Source organism: Bidens hawaiensis, unplaced genomic scaffold (assembly GCF_021521415.1).
Source record: "Bidens hawaiensis isolate Kalapana, Puna unplaced genomic scaffold, B.hawaiensis_p1.1 tig00042882_1, whole genome shotgun sequence".
NCBI lineage: Eukaryota > Viridiplantae > Streptophyta > Magnoliopsida > Asterales > Asteraceae > Bidens > Bidens hawaiensis.
In genome coordinates, this window is record NW_027497595.1 from 8,617 (window position 1) to 27,898 (window position 19,282).

General features: G+C 33.9%; 1 protein-coding gene across 1 annotated transcript; it reads right to left on the reverse strand.

The window, feature by feature from the left end:
* Positions 1-2,036: 2,036 nt before the first annotated feature.
* LOC143593888 (UPF0481 protein At3g47200-like) lies at positions 2,037-4,984 on the reverse strand. Its single transcript, XM_077073362.1, has 3 exons — positions 4,757-4,984; positions 2,888-3,369; positions 2,037-2,511 (listed from the first exon to the last, which is right to left on the reverse strand). The coding sequence occupies exons 1-3, from the start codon at positions 4,982-4,984 to the stop codon at positions 2,037-2,039; spliced, it is 1,185 nt and encodes a 394-aa protein (XP_076929477.1).
* Between the last annotated feature and the right edge of the window lie 14,298 nt (positions 4,985-19,282).

A 19,282-nucleotide genomic window follows, 5' to 3' on the forward strand; every position in this document is an offset into this window, starting at 1 on the left:
ACTAGTTAATTGAAAGATATTGGAATCAGATTGTTGATTGAAAACCGGTATTCTAAATCAATGTTATAAAAGTAAGTCACAAGGTCGGGTACTCGCTACAAGATACGGCACCGAGGAGAGTTTCTTTAACTCCGTCTAGTTACTAAGAATCGATCAAATGTGGTCAACCTCATCCAGAATCACATCTAATCGATCAATTTAGGCCAATTTTCACTAAAGAAAATAAAACATAATTTATATGTCTATAATATTAAAAAAGAAATATCACTTTTTTTAGTTAATGATTAGCAAATTTTAGAATAATTTAGTTTTATAAATGAATTTCTCTTATTTATATTGACAGTCACTTGTTTTGTTATATTTGTTAGTATACTTATGATAGTTGACATATATAACATAATAAAAAATTAATTTTCTTTATATCTACCAATTCTGCGTACTCTCCTAGTACACCCAACTCCCCGTCGGCTGTCTAGGGTCCGCTTAGCGACTTTTGCAACCTTGTTCTAAATACATGTCACTAAGAAATACTAAAGTACACTAGTTCATCTCTCGGTCTCACCAACGATACCTAAGACATGTAAAGTCAACGGTTTAGGGGTTCGAATCATCTCCTGGTATCACCTCACCTATTATACTAAGATACCAAAAGTTCAAATCGCATCCCGGTCTCTCTATACATGATATAACTAATGGTATAAAGGGGTATTTCAATGGACTCGGTTATAGCTCGTATTTGCAATAACATGGGAAACTCATTCCAGTGTAATTACTGCCCAAGCCCACAATATGAAAAGACAAACAATACTTGATAACCTCACAGCCTCTCTAACAGCAGAATATAAGGTGTTTATAAACTCTCAACTGTGGATCCTACAGGTCAAGTCGACTATAACCGTAAGTAGTTGTAAACACAAAATAAACAATCTAATCATGCATCTAACAATGAAAGACATTCACAAGACACATGAGGAACATCAAATTAATCATAAATCAACACCAAACATGCATATGCATCATAACCAAGAAAAATCAAAACTTTTACCAAAGCATTAATCAGTAAAAATCAATCCAAAACCGAAAATCTAATCAAAATAACATAGCAATCAACCAAATCTAGATAGTATAATGATTTAGCTACTAATAGTTATTATTAAAAGCATCATGAAACAAGTCTGAAAGAAACATGCGAACATCATATATGATCGTTTAGGAATGATAATATACGAAACCAAAACTCGTGTAAGTTCCAAAGTTGCCTTCAAGATTTTATTAGATGTAATTTTTAATGTTTCTGCACACGTTTTGTTGTTTGTTATTACAATTATTATTGATCTTTTGAAAAATATATATATATAGTTCATTTTTATACTTATCTTGGGCATTCAAAATCTCATAAATGGCCTTGAGCCGAGGGAAGCAAGATGGAAAAACTGAAAAGCCCATGTTTAGAAAGAGCATATTAACTTGGGCTACTAGTTGAGTTATGGGGCATGTAAGAAGCGAATGAAAAGGTCTCCACAAGCCAATATAATGAGGCAAATAGCCATATACAGTTTGTCCCAACTATCAAAAACGAATTCCAACGGTTAGGGCTATGGTTTTGTCACCCAAGATTTACGCCAATAGCATTTTTGTATTCTTCCTTTTGTAGTGTACAATGCGTAATTCACGTATTGCCTACTACATATGCATATGTTTAGCTTGTGATACGCCTGGAGCGATATGCCAAGATCCTCATTTTAATCATTTGTTCCAATGGCATCACTCTCTACTCCCGTGGACAGAAGGATTAGACTTTTGCAGTTTATTTTTTTCAACGGAGTAGAGTTTCTCATAGCCTAGGATTTTTGCAGCTAAAGAATGACCACAAACTTCAAATTCATAATACAATTGTATATTACATTATTTGAAATGAACTATTATCATCATAACACTCATAGATAATACGACTACAATTTGGAACATATAACAAATTGCAGAATTGAAAGCAAACATTTCCTTGAGGCTACTAATAACAATCACAAATTCACAATCTATTTGGCAGGGTAAACGGTGAAGAAAGTCTGAATAAAGGTAAGAGTGAACAGAAAGATTCCAGCAAATAGAGCAATGCCATTCCATGGATTGTTGAAATAAGTACGCCTCAACCACGCTACATTTTTGGACCAGGAACTATTGTAGTGGCTATTCATTTCCTCCCACTGGTCAGAGTAAAAGAAATCTTTACAGCCAACTTCTTTGCATATGTTGTTTATCATATCTGCAGCCTCTTGGTTTGAGCCTATATGGTTGACAACAACTTTTGATTGTACCAACTTGGCAATGTCCTCTTGAGTATCAATTAGCATATCCATGGCCATGGCATATGATGTAATATATTGAGATACATCTGCAGAAAGCTGCTCATATGCAATGAGGTTTTTTAAAACCAACTCAGTGAAATCATTAATATCCAATTCTGGCATTATGAGAGTCGGCTTACCCCACGAGAAGGAAATGCATGGCAACCTACGTGATTTCACTTCCATCATCAGTGCCCATTCTGTATCTCGGGCACGCTTAAAGTTCACCCCCGCCCTATCAAGTTCTACTGCCGAGGGAAATCTTGAGTTTGAAAATTGTGATGACTTAGCTTTTTCGTGCCGGTAACATTCATGTAGAAGGCCAACAATATGATGATGGGTGGAATTTGAGTCTGAAGTGTACTTTAGGTTTGTTCTTTAAAAGGGTTAACATGTTCTAGACCAGCGTGGATAACGTTAATAAGAGAGACTGTTTGATCAAATTTAGAAATAGTGCACTCAAAGATATTCTCAAGAACAAGGAAGGGGATTTGGTTTTCTAGCAGCAGGACTGGAGGTCATAAGTTGTAAGCTGGACAAACATCATGTTTCCCGATTTTGAGTCTTCAGGTTTTGTACTCCTGTAAAAGAATTCAAGAATGAAACAACCATCCATAACCATCATTTTGGCCAGTTCGATGTTATCGTAGGTTATTGTCTCAGCATAGCAAGACCTGATATCACCTATTGAAGCATTCACCTTGCGTGCACATGCTTGCAATATTTCCTCTTGTTTGGCTTTTTTCTCAGCTTCACTTGATTTGGAATCTATTAAACGGTTCAACAGACTGAACACATGAGCGGCTTTTTCTACTTCACTTGCTTGCAGTTTTTCATCTTCTCTGTGCAAAGGTCCAATAGAGACCATCCGAGGCTTGAAAGAACTTGGATTGTGATCTTTAAGGGTACTAGGGACCATGTAAATAGATGGTATTAACTGTTTAGCATGATTTTCTCCTTCTTTTAGACATTCAATAAGACTTTGGACGGTAATATCTGCATGATCCGTATTTGCTACTGAAATCTGTGTAATAATAGAAAACAAATTGATTCTTCACATCTAATAAAACAGAAAATAGGAAAGTCACTATTATAAACAGGCACTACACTATCAGTTACAAAAATGCATGGCCATAACTCAAATATGAGAAAAAAACTATGGGTAGTGCTAAACTGCACATCTTTAATTTATCACATTTTACTCATTATATATACTCTCTGAGTTTTCAAACTTTTTTTTCTCTTTTATTATAATAATAATAACAATTAGAATAGAGATTTGAATAGTATTTATTATTATGTTTGGTCGACCTATATATAGACATTAAACCGATATGATTGTAGGATTGTGTCGTTTCAAGCATCCCAATATGTTCGACACATCAATCTTGTGAGTTACCGAGTTTGATCTACTATAAACTAGACCATAATAAACATTGCTTCTAATAATCGCACTATGACCCGTAAACTTTTGTTTCTTCAATGAACGACATTAACTCCGCATGTACCCCCTTAATCACGATCATTGCTTTGTCGTAAATCTTTGAATCCGAGCATTTTCCTCGCAGTGATGAACCTGAGTCTTGCGAGTGCCTTGTCAGTATAATTTGTTGATTAAATTTACTAAGGTTAACCCTATTGGTTTTACACTTTTACCTATATATTCATCTCATTTTGTACTTGTAAGTGTACCACGCTATCAGTCAATAATAAAGAAACACTAGTTGCCGCCCGTGGATGTAGGTCGCCGAACCACGTAAATCTCTTGTGTTTCATTATTGCTTTCATTTGTGTTTATTTGCGTGTGTGATTCAGGGTTCCTAACATAACACCCTTTGCAAATTACAAACACACACTCAAATCGTTGTTGGTTTGATTTTCAATTTGAGTTCCATCAATGTGACTATAGTAGTTGGAGATTATTTGTTCAAGAAAGTCTTGTAAGTGTGGACAAGGAAAACCATTTGACTAAAACCGTCTAGGTCTGATTTCCCGAGAATGCTATGGAGCCACGAAGTATCATGCAAGGTAGTGGTATCATATGTTACTATTTCAAAGAAAATGGACATATGAAGTACATTTTGCACAAACCGTCGTGCTGGATCATAGCCACATCCCTGTACTCCACTTACACGCTTAGCCAACACGAGTATAGTAGATTTCTACATTTGTATTTGTTGGCCTCTTTATCAACCGCTCCCGGTCCACAAGCCAACTCGGCTTATTTAGGAACTAGGGACGGACTAGATGTGTTGGCCCTAATTTTGAATCTTGGTAATTTGCTTAATACTTAGCTTTGTTAAAGGTAATCATGTTAGAGTATCTATAAATACTTAAACTTTTGCATCATTTTATTATCAATACAACTACATTTTCATATCATTATAGAGCTATAATTTGGCGGCAATTACCTTCGTTGATTCTTGAAACTCGGTTTTCAGGAGTGACCACGCTTGTTTGGCAGAAGTAGCAGCAGCTATTCTCGAGAAAAGTGATTCATCCACTGCTTGTTGGATTAAGAATAGAGCTTTGGCGTCTTGCTTCTGATAGTTCCTTTGACGAACCTTGTAACCACTTGATTCTACGTGCTCGGTTTCCACAAAGTCCCAAAGGCCCTCTGACTTAAAAAGTGTTTTCATCCTGATGCTCCAGTACTCATAAGAATCACCCTTGGATAAGACAGGTATTTTTGGTTGATTTATATGCAGAGGGCTTGAGTTTGAAAACATCTTCAAAATAAAGCACACAAGAAACCTGAGAACAGCAGGACTTGACTTATTATATGACAAAACTAAAAATTATTGAAATATAGGAAACAAAATGATTTTGCTGATGTGAAAGAAAACATAGAAAAGTTGATGATTATTATTTATATTAGCATAGAAAGAGGGCTATAAATAGGCACTATATATACCAACGGATACAAGTACTATATCACCATGAGAAAACTAAACACTGGATCATCTAATTAGAAATTACACCACTTATTCTAGTAATGGTTAAGAGAGTATATATACGGCATAAATTGTCAATCACTCATGAAGACAGTAAAGAAATGTATAAGCCTAGTAGGTTGTACTGAAATCAAATGTAACGAGTATTTTGGTAGTTCAAGAAATGGTTTTCGCTACATTGATTGCATGGTGGTTTCATTGAAAATATTATATTCTGCCTAATCTTTTTGTTAATAGTTCCTACACTTGGAAAAAGGTAAATGATGATGATTCTTTGAGGCTAGATGTATTTCTGAAATATGGAATAGGAGGGTGCTTAGGACAAACGCTAATAAACAGTATAACACAACACTATAATTAGTGTATTGAACACTAATTTGTGAAAGATTTGAAACTACGCAGTGTTTGAATTGGATAATCTAATAATTTGACACATTCATTATATCACTATCCATGTCACAGTATGGCCTAGCCGCCACTGCCAACCATTTCCAGAACCATTGCCACCACCGCAAAGTGCCAACCCTAGCCACAGTCATCGGCCCAATTCCGACTAAGTCTCGTTTCTGTTCATACTTGTTGCTGCGCTGTTCCTATTTATGCCCGGTCTCAAGCCCCAAAGAGGAAAATCAAGAACACAAACATGAAATTGGATAACTCCCAAATATTATAGATCAAGGAATATACTCATAAGTTTGATTACAAGGGTTTTTATAACCTAATTAATCCTAGTTAGGCTCAAATTCCTATTAGAAATAAACTCAACTAATCTATTTTTAAACATTGAACTTGAAATAATTCACTACTAGAAAATTAGTCAATTTTCTACGACTGATTTCGTAAGAAATCTGTTGGAAAACCTAATTTCCAACAAAAAGTGGTGTTAGAAAAACATATGCTTGAAAATTGTTTTCAACCGTTTCCCAACAACTTTTCTTACAAAATTGCTACAAATATACACCGTTGCAAACTTCCTACAGTTTTACTACAAAAACTATTTCTGGTTTATTTTTCAATTGGGTTAGTTTATACAAACATAATAAAAACAAAATAAATAGTTGATAAATATCTTTTTTGTTAGAAGTTTGTTGGAAAGTTAGCAACAATTTTCCAACGAAAATCCTATTGATACTATTCTGTTGCAATATTGTAGGAAAATTAGAGCTTATCTTTTTTGTTGGAAATTCGTTTGAAATCTGTTGGAATTACTTGTCGTAGGAAATTTGTAGGAAAATGACATGTTTTCTAGTAGTGATTTGAACACTAATCCACCTTGATTTGAAATTCCCAAACTACCCGTAATTCACCAAACATGAATTTAACGAAACCCAATTAGATCTTGAGCTTAAGACTTTGTTAGGAAAAAACACATTCTAATAATTGCAATCACTCTTTCATTATATTGTTTTTTATTCCAATATATTGCCTATATTCAAATTGTGTTATGTATGTGCTAGTGACTGATTATGATGGTATCTTCCATTTGTTCTTATTAAGGATTCAGATGTCATGGTGTTCAAATCGCTTATAGCTAACCCTTTTTACTATTTACCAAAAGGACCTATTCTAAATCACTATAAAACATAAATCACAGGCTACAGTATATTGAAACTTCATAACAAAGAAAAAAAACTTTTTAAAGAGGAATGCAAGACTGAAAAAAACTCAAAAATCACAAATTTGGTTTTCAACAATTTCACTCATATTCAAGATTTATTAATTAAAAGTGTGGTTAGAGTTACCTGTTAGGTGTTAGCAGATTCAGAATCAAGTCACTCCGACCAGAAGCATGCAACAAGGAGATTGAACCGTCTATTTTGAAGACACTGAATGCTAATTAGTCGTTGACTCAGAGACACTGAATGCCAACTTTTTTTACCGTATATTTTAAAGACTAAACTTATAGTCTTCATTTTATACTTTTAAATTCACAACATGTATGCAGATGGTTCAATAAAAAAGTGGGTTTTGCAATACCAATGGTAGAATGCCTCGTATGTATATATTGTTTCTCTGTGTATTTGCGTCAAAATATATATATATATATATATATATATATATATATATATATTTTCGTGTGATAGTTATACCTTATTTTGGTTTATATGTAATTGTGTTGATTTACCATTTCATAATTGTGATGTTATCTGTAATGGTAAATAATACGTTATTATCAGGGTTGTCTCCGAGGATTTAAATACTTCGGCCAAGCCGAAATTAAAAGACCCATAGCCTTAACAAGTGAAGAAATATATATATAAGATATATTTTTAAACGACGCTTAATTTGATAACAATAAACATAGAAAAATTTATTATCAAAATCAAATACGGTAATAACTAACAATTAACCGACGATTTGTGAAGCTCTCCTAACATTGGAAAAGAAAAAAAAAACATAGCTTGCGGAGGAGCCTGGTGGTCAGCAGAGTTGGTCATTGTTTAGCATTTGCAAAGATGGAAGGAACCAAGGAGGAATTTCAATCGGCCACCTATTTCTTTTATTTTATATTGGGTTTTTATTTTTTTAGTTTTTAGTTTTATCAAACGTTCTCTTTCGACCACACAAATTAAGTGTTGTTCAAATATTCATCACCTATTCGATTGCGCAAATCCTTCTTGAAAAGCTTCATTTTAAAAAACAATTTTCAACGGTTGCAACCGTTAAAACCAACGCTAGTTTCAATATTCGGTCAACCGGAAAGGACACCACTTTTCCTTTTGTTTATCGAATATTGAATCTTGCATTGATTTTATCGGTTACAACTGCAATCGTTGAAAATTGTTTTTTCTAAAATAAAGCTTATCAAGAAGGATTTGCGTAATTCAATGGGTGGTCGATACTTGAACAATCCTTTAATTTTGTAGAGCTCATTCAAGATATTTAAGTTTTTTGTATTTGTTAGCTTAATTATCTCGTGTAATTTTTATATTTTCGTTTAGTTTGTTACCGTTTGGGCCGAGGCTTTTTGTAAACAAGCACATTGGGCCATTATGAATAGAATGGATGTGTACCATAGCTTGCACTATAAATAGAGTAAGCATGGTCATGCACAACAACAACTGTTGAATCTTTCACCGACTCTACCTTCTCTCTCTACCTTATCTCTTTATTTCTTACCATATTTAATAAATAATCAAACATAACAAGATCCGAGATCCTAGTTTCGTATTGATTTCCGCTAGCTAACAACACGGATTGATCCAAGTGAGATCCAATGTTTAAGGACCTACAATTGGTAGCAGAGCTTCGACTCGGCTTGTTGTGGTTCTTGGGTCAGGACCTTGGATTTTGGTCTTGTTTTATTGTTTCACGAGTGTACTTAAACGAACTAAGGGTTATTTTGGTTGTTTGGAGCTTCATACTTGTCAAAAAGGGTGTTTTTGTGAAGATTAGTGTTTAAACAACGTTTGTTGCGATTATGTATCGCCACGTACTAAATCACAATCGCACTAGGACTAAACCGCAATCACATTTGAAGCACAAATCGCAATCGCATTTGTGTGTCATTTGTTTCACAATCGGATTTGCATCTGGGATCACATTCACATCCAGATCGCAATCGCATACAGAATCGCATTTGCTCAAATATCGCAATCACAATCCATCATAATCCCAAACCTTTCAGAATCGCATTTTGACCGGAATCGCATTATTGTTCACTTCGCAATCGCATCACTGTTCATTGTGATTCAAAATACTTAGAATTTTCAGTATCTCCTACTGATTACAAGACTGTTTTTCTGGGTTAATTTGTAAATACTTTAAAGTGGCTTCTGAATCTAAGATGATGTTAAAGAAATACTTGATGCATGAAAATGTATCCAGAACCTCTAGCAAACCACCCCGACTCCTATGCTTTGATAGCAATTTTGAATATTGGAAGTGGAGATTTAAGAACCTTATTAGACAAATTGCCATGGGATGATAAGATCCATTGAAAATGGACCTCACAAAAGTACAGTTATGAAAAATGGTGTTAAAGTTGATGTTCCCGTAATAGCTCTCATGCAAGAAGATCTCCAAAAGATTCTTGAATATCAAAAGGCCTATGGATATCTTAGCATGTGTTTAGCCACTAAGATCACTCAAAGCATTAGAGAATGTTCAACCACCAGGCAACTTTAGGATGCCTTGATTGAGAAGTTTGAAGGAAACTTAGACATGAGGGTAAGCATAAAAGAGATGCTGAATGGGGAATTCGGTATGTTTAATCATGTTCAAGAGAGACTGTTTCAACACTCATTGATAGATTTGAGGCTTTGAATACAAGGATGAGAAGTGCTTGTATTATTTGGGAGCTGTATGAAGTTAACAAGAAGTTGTTGAACTTGTTGTCGTATACTTGGAACGACAATGTAACAAAAATCAAAAGAACCAAGGATATGAGCACAATAACCCTAATGGACTTAATTTCCACCATCAGATCATTTGAGATGGATGATACGCTCAGAATGAATAATCATATCATTTCTCTTAATCAAGTAGGCGTGTATACAAGTTCAGGGGTTGGAACTGCTTTTCTAACTCAATCACGCCCAACTGTTCATGTTGTTGATGGAGTAAAAGGGGTAAAGCTCATAGTCTAAATAAGAGTTCAATCAGTTCAAGTAGCTCAAGCCAACCCACTATTCAAGTTGACGATTTCCATATTTCATTGTTCCATGCCTTCATGGCATGTCATGAGGAACTACTGAAAGGAAATCTTTTGCCACTATTATTCACTCAAGGAGATTTACCAGAGATAAACGAGAAAGATCTTGAAGAGATGGATATTAAGTATTAAATGTCTATGTTGGTTCACCAGGCCACAAACTTTATGAAGTACGGAAAGAACATATTTTGTGCTACCGGCCTAAACAACAACATTGGGTTTGACAAAGACAAGCTTCGTTGTTACAACTGTAATGAAACAGGGTATTTTGCAAGTGACTGCATTAACCCAACAAAGACTGCTGGTGATGTAAACATTGTGGATGTGACTGATGGTGAGGGCAGTAAAGGTTCTAGACCCGATGGTAGAAGATTTGTGCAGAACAACTCATCTGGAAATCAAGGGGTTTTAAGGATTGATCAAGGGAGCTCCAAGGCAAGTGGAAAATCATTGTTGACGCAATCCTGTGAATCTTCTAAACCTGACTGGATGGCCCAAATGAGTGAGCTTATGATGCTGATCAACTTTGTTGGGATGGCATTTGTGAATGGAAATGATGATTAGATAAGTGTTGCAAGTGGAAGCAACCAAGCTAACCCAGTCATTCCAGAGGTACACACTTATGCTCTAAATTATGTATTGACAAAGTATAATCCTATCGAGCCCATAATGCTAGATTGTTAGAAGAACTTGTTGGTCTAAGATATCAAAATTATGAATATAAGATCTAAAAAGATATTTACTCAGAGAATTAATACTCATCATGATGGCATGACAAACTTACATCTACAGTTATTTGAAGCAACTTTACAATGTGATGTTCATAAAAAAACGAGTAAATAAGTTAAATGTTAAAATTGAAGAGCTTGAGTTGATATTTTGAAAAGAAAGATAATTGTAGATAAGTTTAAAATAGCTTCTGATAAGTTAAATGGTATAACTGGTTCACAATTGGGGGTCAAACAAAAGAGGGGTATTGGTTATGAATATGATGTTGTTCTACCACCGTCTAATCATAATTATACACCCCTGCCCCACTTTAGTTTTAACTCTCCTCCAGAAGATGAAATGGTCTATGAAACTGGTTATGTACCAAAGCCTAAGATATTTGTCCCTTAGGTATTCATGACTATTAATCCACTTAGTGCACCATTGAGTACTAATGGCAATTCATCTTTTTCAGAAGGTGGTTTAGCAGTTAAGGCATCATTGGAAGATGGGATGAGTTGTGAAAAGAATGGCGTTTTAAATTCACTTTTTGAGTGTAATGTGAATTCAAAACAATCAAATGTCAACTCTGCCTGTATTGGCAATAACTATGTTTCCATGCAAAATACATTAAACTCATCTTCAGATATTAATGTTGATTGTGACAATGTTGATGTTAGCATTGTTCATGATATTTTGGGTGAAGATATTAATGTTGCTTCTGACATTGATTGTGTTAATTTGGTTTATGATTCTTGTGTTAAAAACTGTGTAAATTAAAATGAGAAAGTTGATATGAATATACCAAGTTGCCCATCGTCAAGTTGTGATACCAAGGATGATTCATCTAAAACCAAATTATTTGCGAATGTTAATCAAGCTAGTACTTCTAGTAAATATGTTGCACCTTGCAAAAGATCATTTTCTCAAACAACTAATCATATAAAGAATCCTCCATCTTACAACTTTGCTAATAACAACTACTATGGTCATAGAAAGCAATATGATGTTAAATATACACAAATACTGTTGATGATCGTGCCAGAAATCTAGTAGTAAACACAGTTATGATCCATTGTTCCAAAGATTACCCAATCGACATTATGACCAGTCTTATGATTATGATGAGTATTATGGTGTTCAAAGTAGGAAATGTTGCTTTGTGTGTGGCAATAGATCTCACCTTGCATGATATTGCAAGAACTGGTTTAGGAAACAAAGAGACATTCAAAAGCAACTTAATCAGTCCCGATCAATAGCTGCTAGTAGCTTGGGGTCAAGGACTGATCAAGCTGAAAGTGAAACAAGTAAAATGGATGTGAGATCCAAGGTAAATAAAAAGAAGAAAATAGAAAACCTTTTGGTTCTTCAAAAAGGAGAAAAGGAAAAGGAATCCGAATATTGAGAAATCTAAGGATGTTGTGTTGGAAACACATAAAACAAAGTCCAAAACTATTAAAAACAATGAACAAGTTTTTGCTTGGATTCTTAAGGATTATTCTCACTAAGAAGTAAAATTATTTCGGAAAATAAAATAAAATTTTGAGATTTTGTTGTTAACCTTCCCGAGACAAATTTGTCCCGGGAACCCATGTCTAACTAATTGCTTATGGCATGTAGGGTCAGTCAAGGAGGCATGTCAATAGTATTTGGTACTTAGATAGTATATGTATCCAACATATGACGGGAGACGAATCCTTACTTTTTGATTCTCAACAATTCAAAGGAGGATCTGTATGTTTCGCAAGTGACATGGGAGGGAAATAACAAAGAGAGGAAAGGTCACAAATGGCACTCTCTGCTTTGAGGATGTCAATCTCTTTGAAAAACTGAACCACAATCTGCTCAGTGTCTCACAAATTTGTGATAAGAAATATTCTACCTTGTTCACGGAAAATGAATGATTAATTTTAAAACCAGGTTTTCAAGTCCCCGAAGAATGGATTCTGATGCGTACTCCGAGGCATAATGATGCTTACATATTATACATGAGAAATTCCTATTCAAAAAAAATTGCTTCATGTTTAATATCTAAAGCCTCTGATAATGATTCATCACTTTGTTATCGACGTCTTGGTCATGTCAACTTTAAGAATTTGAACAGACTTGTCAAAGGTGAGCATGTGAGGGGTTTGTCTGTTAAAACTTTTTCAACTATTGAAAAATGTATTTCGTGTTCAAAATGCAAACAATACAAACTCCCTCACAGGTCCAAAATTGTTAATACTGCATCTTCAATTGTTACACATGGATCTGGTTGGACCAGTTAATCCTTTGGCGATAGGCAAAAAACTTGGTAGTAATGATTTTTCTCATTTCAATTGAACTTTTCTGCTAGAATCAAAAGATGAAACTTCCTAGTTCTTGCTCATATTCATGACTCTCGTCGAAAACCAGACTAACAAAAGAATCAAGTGTATTAGAAGCGACAATGAAACGAAATTCTGAAACCAAGCAATGTATGATTTTTGTTACTCCAAGGGGATTGAGCGCCTATTCAGTGCCCCGTACACCCCACAACAAAATGTGGTTGCTGAAAAATCCTATGCGGGATTCTCTGGTTGCTTCCCATCCTCACTCTTAAGCCACCAGATTGATTGATTTATAATTTGAGGTTTCTCATTCGTTTGAATTGAATTTGCGAGTGGGGATCTGACCAAACACGAATATCCGTTAATTAATTGGGTTATGCATATTTGTGAAAACTGATGGTTGGGTCTAAACTGTGTATTATATTATGTTAACTGTTTAGTTTTATTAAATTTTAAGTGAACTATGGTACTTCAAGATTGCTTTTGTATTTTAGGTGTATGAGCATTAAAGATACTAATCGGAGGCTTTTACATGTAGGCTTTGAATTCTCAGGGAGTTCAGAAGTTATTCGTGTGTGTTTAAAAGTAAAACGGGCATATTCGCGGCTATAAAATAAGTTACATGACCCATAATTTATGAGGTTTGGGTTTCTCGACGAGACAAATCTGAAATAAAAAAAGAACTACGTGTCACCTCCTCCGTAGCTTACCCCGGAGGTTGGGTAAAATGCACCGTAAAGGCACCATAAAGCAGAAGTTGAGTATCGAAGAGGTTAGGGTCCATCGTAGCTTATGGTGGACTTGACGAGGAATGTCAGTTTTTGTTATTTCTTTTCTCCACATATTCTTCATCGTCTGTCTATCCTCTGCATCACTAATTAACTTCGAATTACCGCCCACCATCGTCAACCTCCCTTCTCATCTATCAACCACCATCGTCACCTACATCAACCGTCAATTTTTCATAAGACAAATATTTGTGTTCATGTTTATTCGTTTAAAAAATTCAACATGTTCGTGTGTTTTTATGCTCATTCGTTAAAAATCTTATTAAAAACAGTACGCATCTCAACTGAAAGAGGCCAAATGTTAAAAACATAAAATGAACATAGCAAATCAAAATAAAACTGTCGTAAAAATAAAACAATTCATTACATAATATAAAATATGAAAACGACTAAAAACAAAAACATAAATAACAGATGTAATGCGAGGATAAACTAGTTGTAATATAATACGGTAGAGGTGGTGTGAATGCACTAAAGTTAATAAAATCTCTCCATTGTTTAAATTTAATTTTTTTTCATCAAACCCCACATAAGTTGACATTAAGTTTGGTAGAACATAATACTGCCTTTAAATATAAAGGTTTGGTAGAATAAAAAATACCTATCATCAAATAAAATAAAATTTTAATGTAGATCTGGTCTACCTAAAATTAAAATGTCATTTAAGTTTTTATTCTTGAGTTATGGAGTAGACTTTTATACTTTTAATATTCTTATATTTAATTCAACTTAGCTTTTACCTAAGCGATATTACATATTATAAGCCCCTAGTAAGATCATAAAAAATTTCCAAGTTGGTCGTATCTTACGCCACCCTTAAACATTGTAATTGGCATATGGTGAACACATAATAGGTGTTTGTTTAACACCCTAAAGTAGCGTCAAATTATTTTGAAAGAATTGACTACTTATTATATTTACCGAAAAGTAAACCCAAATAATTTCGAACTTTTATTATTAAGATGTCAAATCATTGAAATATGGGAATCTTAGTTTAAAGTTAACACCATTTGCACATTTGCAAAAGACTAGACGTCACTGCATGATGTTCTTGTTACGTAACATTATGTAGCTTTGAGCTTTTTCTAAGACATCCACAATATAAAGAATATCAAGACAACGCGAATATTTGAATATATGACGCTATAACACGAAACAGATCAAACAAATCGCACAACCAAAAAAATGGGGGATACATAGCGTATGATACGCCGAGCCGACTAGAATCATTTGGGCTTATGATCATGGTGTACATGGCTCCATGGGGGTATATTTCATTAGATCTTGTGTACATCAAGTTATACTCTCTTCGGATTTAAAATGCATTTCTTTTGGATTTTAAACTATCACTTCCAATCTCACACAACCCGTTAAAAAATAAAAACATTTGTATTCATCATCTACATAATTAAAAGAATTATGATAGAAATTTCTCAAACACATTTTAGCCGCATGCTCTTTTCATAAGTTTTTTCGCAAAATGGTGTAGTTGAGAAAGATATTATATCAAATTGGTCTAGTTTGAAAAATAATTACTAAAATGAATACTTTCTTCACACGTGTTTCTCTCTCCCAATAAATCTAGACAAACTCAATAAGACCATAACCGGCACCACACGAGCCGCATAACCGGTGTCAGGCGTGTTACCGGCACCACACACGTAACTATTGTCGGGCGCCTAGCCATTGAACCGTATAATGTATTGGAACGTACACGTTTTATTGTGATGTTATTGAGTTAGCTAGATTAATTTATTCGATTAAACTAGGTGAGAGAAATAAGTGTTTTCAGATGAATGCCATAAAATAAATTATTCAGCCATATCAATTTTTAAAAAGACAACACACGAAGGAAACACGTAATAAAACCTACGGAAAAAAAGGGATAACAATTATTAGTAAATATCAAGACATTTTTTGGTGTGCTTGTATTGAGTTAGACTACAGTTGTTAGGAGAACCAAAGAAACATGGTGTTGTTTTCCAAAACTACACTAATTTAATAAATAATTTTCTCAACCACATATATGTGGAAAAAAAAACCCCTCTTTTCATTTACCATCACTGCTTCAAAAACTGGCAACGGCCACATGTAAAAATGCGTGGTTATAGGCATTTGACCACACATAAATTTTTCAGCTCAAATATGATCAAAGATCACATCACCGAAGGTATCATACCGTCACACTCATATTTTTGGGGTCATAACAATTCAAAAGTGTCTAAATGGTACCAATATTTATTATTGGAATTATTCATATTGTCCCAATAAGTGTAGCTAAAGGATAGCAACATACACATTTATGCTTTCTAAGCGTGGTTGTTTGTGTTCTATGATCATAAAAAAGTATGTTTTGGCCACAATCATTTAAATAAACCATGGCTAAAGGGTTAATGGAATCAACCGTAATAAATTTGGCTAAAGAGTACCAGCGGCCACATGAACATATTGTAAATGTGGTTGTTTGTGTTATTGGTCACAAAAGAGTATGTTTTGCCCACATATATTTCAAAAAACTGTGGCTAAAAAGATGTTGGAATCAAGCATAAAAAATATAATTAAAGGGTAGCAACGGTCACATAAACGTATTCAAAATGTGATCATTTGTATTATACAGTCACAAAAAAATGTTTTAGTCACATCCATTTCGAAAAACCGTGGTTGTAAAGGGTTGTTTAATCGATCATAAGGGTGACTAAAGGGTAGCAATGGCCACAACAGTATATGCTAAGTGTGATTGTTTCTTTATATAGTCACAATAAAGTTTGTTTCAGGCATATGTATTTTGAAATATCGTGGCTAAAGGGTTCTTGTAATCAATCATTTTGTCCAAATAAGGGTGGCCAAAGGGTAGCAACAACCACATGATTGTATCGTTAGTGTGGTTGTTTGTATTATATAACCACAAAAAAGTTTCTTTTAGCCGCATCCATAAAAACCGTGACGAAAGTGTTGTTGTAATCAGGCATTTTATCCCATTAAGACTGGCTAAAGGGTAGCGACAACCATATGAATTCATAGTTTGTGTGGTTTGTATTATATAGTCACAAAAAAAAATTGTTTTAGCCACATCCTTTTCGAAAAAATGTAGCTAGCTAAATGGTTTCAACAGCCACATGAATATATTGTGGTTAACTGTCCGCTTATTTTCAATTTAATTTGTGAAATAAAACTGCACTAAACATGACAAGATAAAATTAATTATCTACATGATAATTAACAATATAAACCAAAATATATCCATGTATAAATACAAGTTTTCAAATTATATAATTTATCCTTTTGTTTATAACTAGACTGGTGCCCGCGCGATGCGGCGGGTAACAAAAATCATAGTAATCATGTAACAATTAACGAACAACGTTTGAACCAATCATCACCTTTGGTCAACCGGTTTCCGAATGTTCAAACCATAGCAAACGTTTGGTTTACGGTTTATACAAAAAATTGGTCATATAAAACCGGACCGGAAGGTCGACTTATTATTGAAACTCAATGCGTGTAATCAAACCATTAGTAACGATTCAGTTTAAAGTTTCAAAGGTTTAGTTTCGGTTCTTAATAACAAAAAAATCGAACCAACGGTTTGGCTCACAATATTACTTGGAAAACCGTTAAAAACCAAATTGTGAACACCCATACGTAATATGTAATTTTTTTATTTGAAAAGTTATAGCAATATCATACCTAAATTAAAGACAATAAAATATTCATTTTTATGGTGCAATTTTTTATAAAAAATATTAACGTATGAAAAAATTATGGTCGTTGGCAAATCGTCGGTGGAAAGTTATTTACATTTAAAATTAAAATGAATCTATGGGTAAAAATAAAGGTTCAAAGTAGTAATTATTTTCTTAAATTTACAAAAGTTGGATGCTATGTAAGATGTACCTTAATCAATAAAAATGGTAAATTACGAGGTGTTTTAATTTGTTCATGTCTCATGTATTATATATAGTATATATTTGTTGATCTTATTATTCTTTGTGTTTTTCATTTATGTCTTGTTGTTATATAATATATTGTTCCCGTGTTAGGTTGATTGTCCACCGTTGGATGATGTTGAAATGGGCCGTTTAAACTCTGGAAAATGCTTCTCAACCTCCATTCCCTTTCCCCAGGTCGCCCTCCATCATCGGAGCAGTTTAATCTTCTCCCCTAACCATGTCTGAAATCGAGGCACTATTAGCCAATCAATACATATCTATTTCCATCCAAGTATTTTATAGGTTATTGCTGAACAGCTCACATTGTACAGTGAATGGTTGATTGACTCAACATGGCTTCTGGGTGACAATTGATCATCATTAATGCAATTTGTTGGTGCAAGTGAAAAAGTATTCCAAATGATGGATACTCACTCACCAGTTTAATTCATCAAAAGCACGTACTGTTTAATATTTTAACTAATTGGCCATGTTGAACCGCGACAGGGTCAAAATTGCCAAATCTGAAGGGTCTTTTTGAGTTTGTTAATGTATCATTTAGCTATACAACAAGGGAGACACTTGTAATGCGTTCTTATATATATCTAACTGGGACAAGACTGTATAATGCAGACTATTGAAATGCAAAGAAATACTACACATTTCAACAGGTACATGTATTCTAGCTGCTTAATTTGTTTTATAAAACAACTACTTCAATCAAGTATTAAATATTTTTGATAATTTTCGTCTTAGTGGTGGCGGGAAAGCACAATTGCGAATCTTCTCTTTTCTTCCTAATATAATGGCGAATTTTGACAGACCAGTCAGGTTGGGTAACGGGTCAAACAGGACGATGCGTATTGACCCACAATTATTTTGTCTTTAAAAAAAAAACTTTATTACAAAACAGTATTTTGTTTAAATACGATTACACTGATGTAATATAGCTACTTGTGCAGATTTTAATTGACCGTTCTTCTCTAAAAGCTTTGGAAATCTAATGGCTTAGAGAAAGAACTAAATATGTTGGACAGGCCAAGATTAAAAAGAAACGGACTTTGGTATGTTTTTATGACCATATTGTCCCATTGTTGATTACATATATATATATATATATATACTAGACGGGTGCCCGTGCGATGCAGCGGGTGTTTGAACATGTTAATCACATACAAATATAAGTGTTTATGGTTCGGTTAAAACCTTGAAATCGTTTAAATTAGTCATTGGTTTGACTTCTTTTTTCTTTTTCTTTTTTTACTTTCGGTTTGTTGGTCGGTTTCAAAATTTTCAAAACATAGTGAACGGTTGGTTCGCAGTTTATATCGGCAACCGACCATATGAAACCAGAAAAGACTGTAAATATTGAATGCAATTTAATCTTTTTTATTCTTAATTATTAGATATGTTTTGTAACATATATTATATATAGTTAAAATTTTATTTGAATATAATCTTTTTATTACAAGTAACTTGGCTATACAACTTTAAATTAACCTAATTGCAATATGATTCCTTTTTTAATATTTGTTGTTTCACGATCTAAATCTTTCATTAATATTTACCATTTATGTGGCTAAAATTATCAT

Excerpts from the sequence above, each read along its gene's own strand:
- LOC143593888 (XM_077073362.1), bottom strand. The coding sequence starts at position 4,984 with ATGAAAACACTTTTTAAGTCAGAGGGCCTTTGGGACTTTGTGGAAACC. Across the intron at positions 3,370-4,756 it reads AGTTTCAAGAATCAACGAAG|ATTTCAGTAGCAAATACGGA; the intron begins GTAATTGCCGCC and ends ATTATTACACAG. Across the intron at positions 2,512-2,887 it reads TCAAAATCGGGAAACATGAT|GTTGCCATGCATTTCCTTCT; the intron begins GTTTGTCCAGCT and ends GAAATCACGTAG.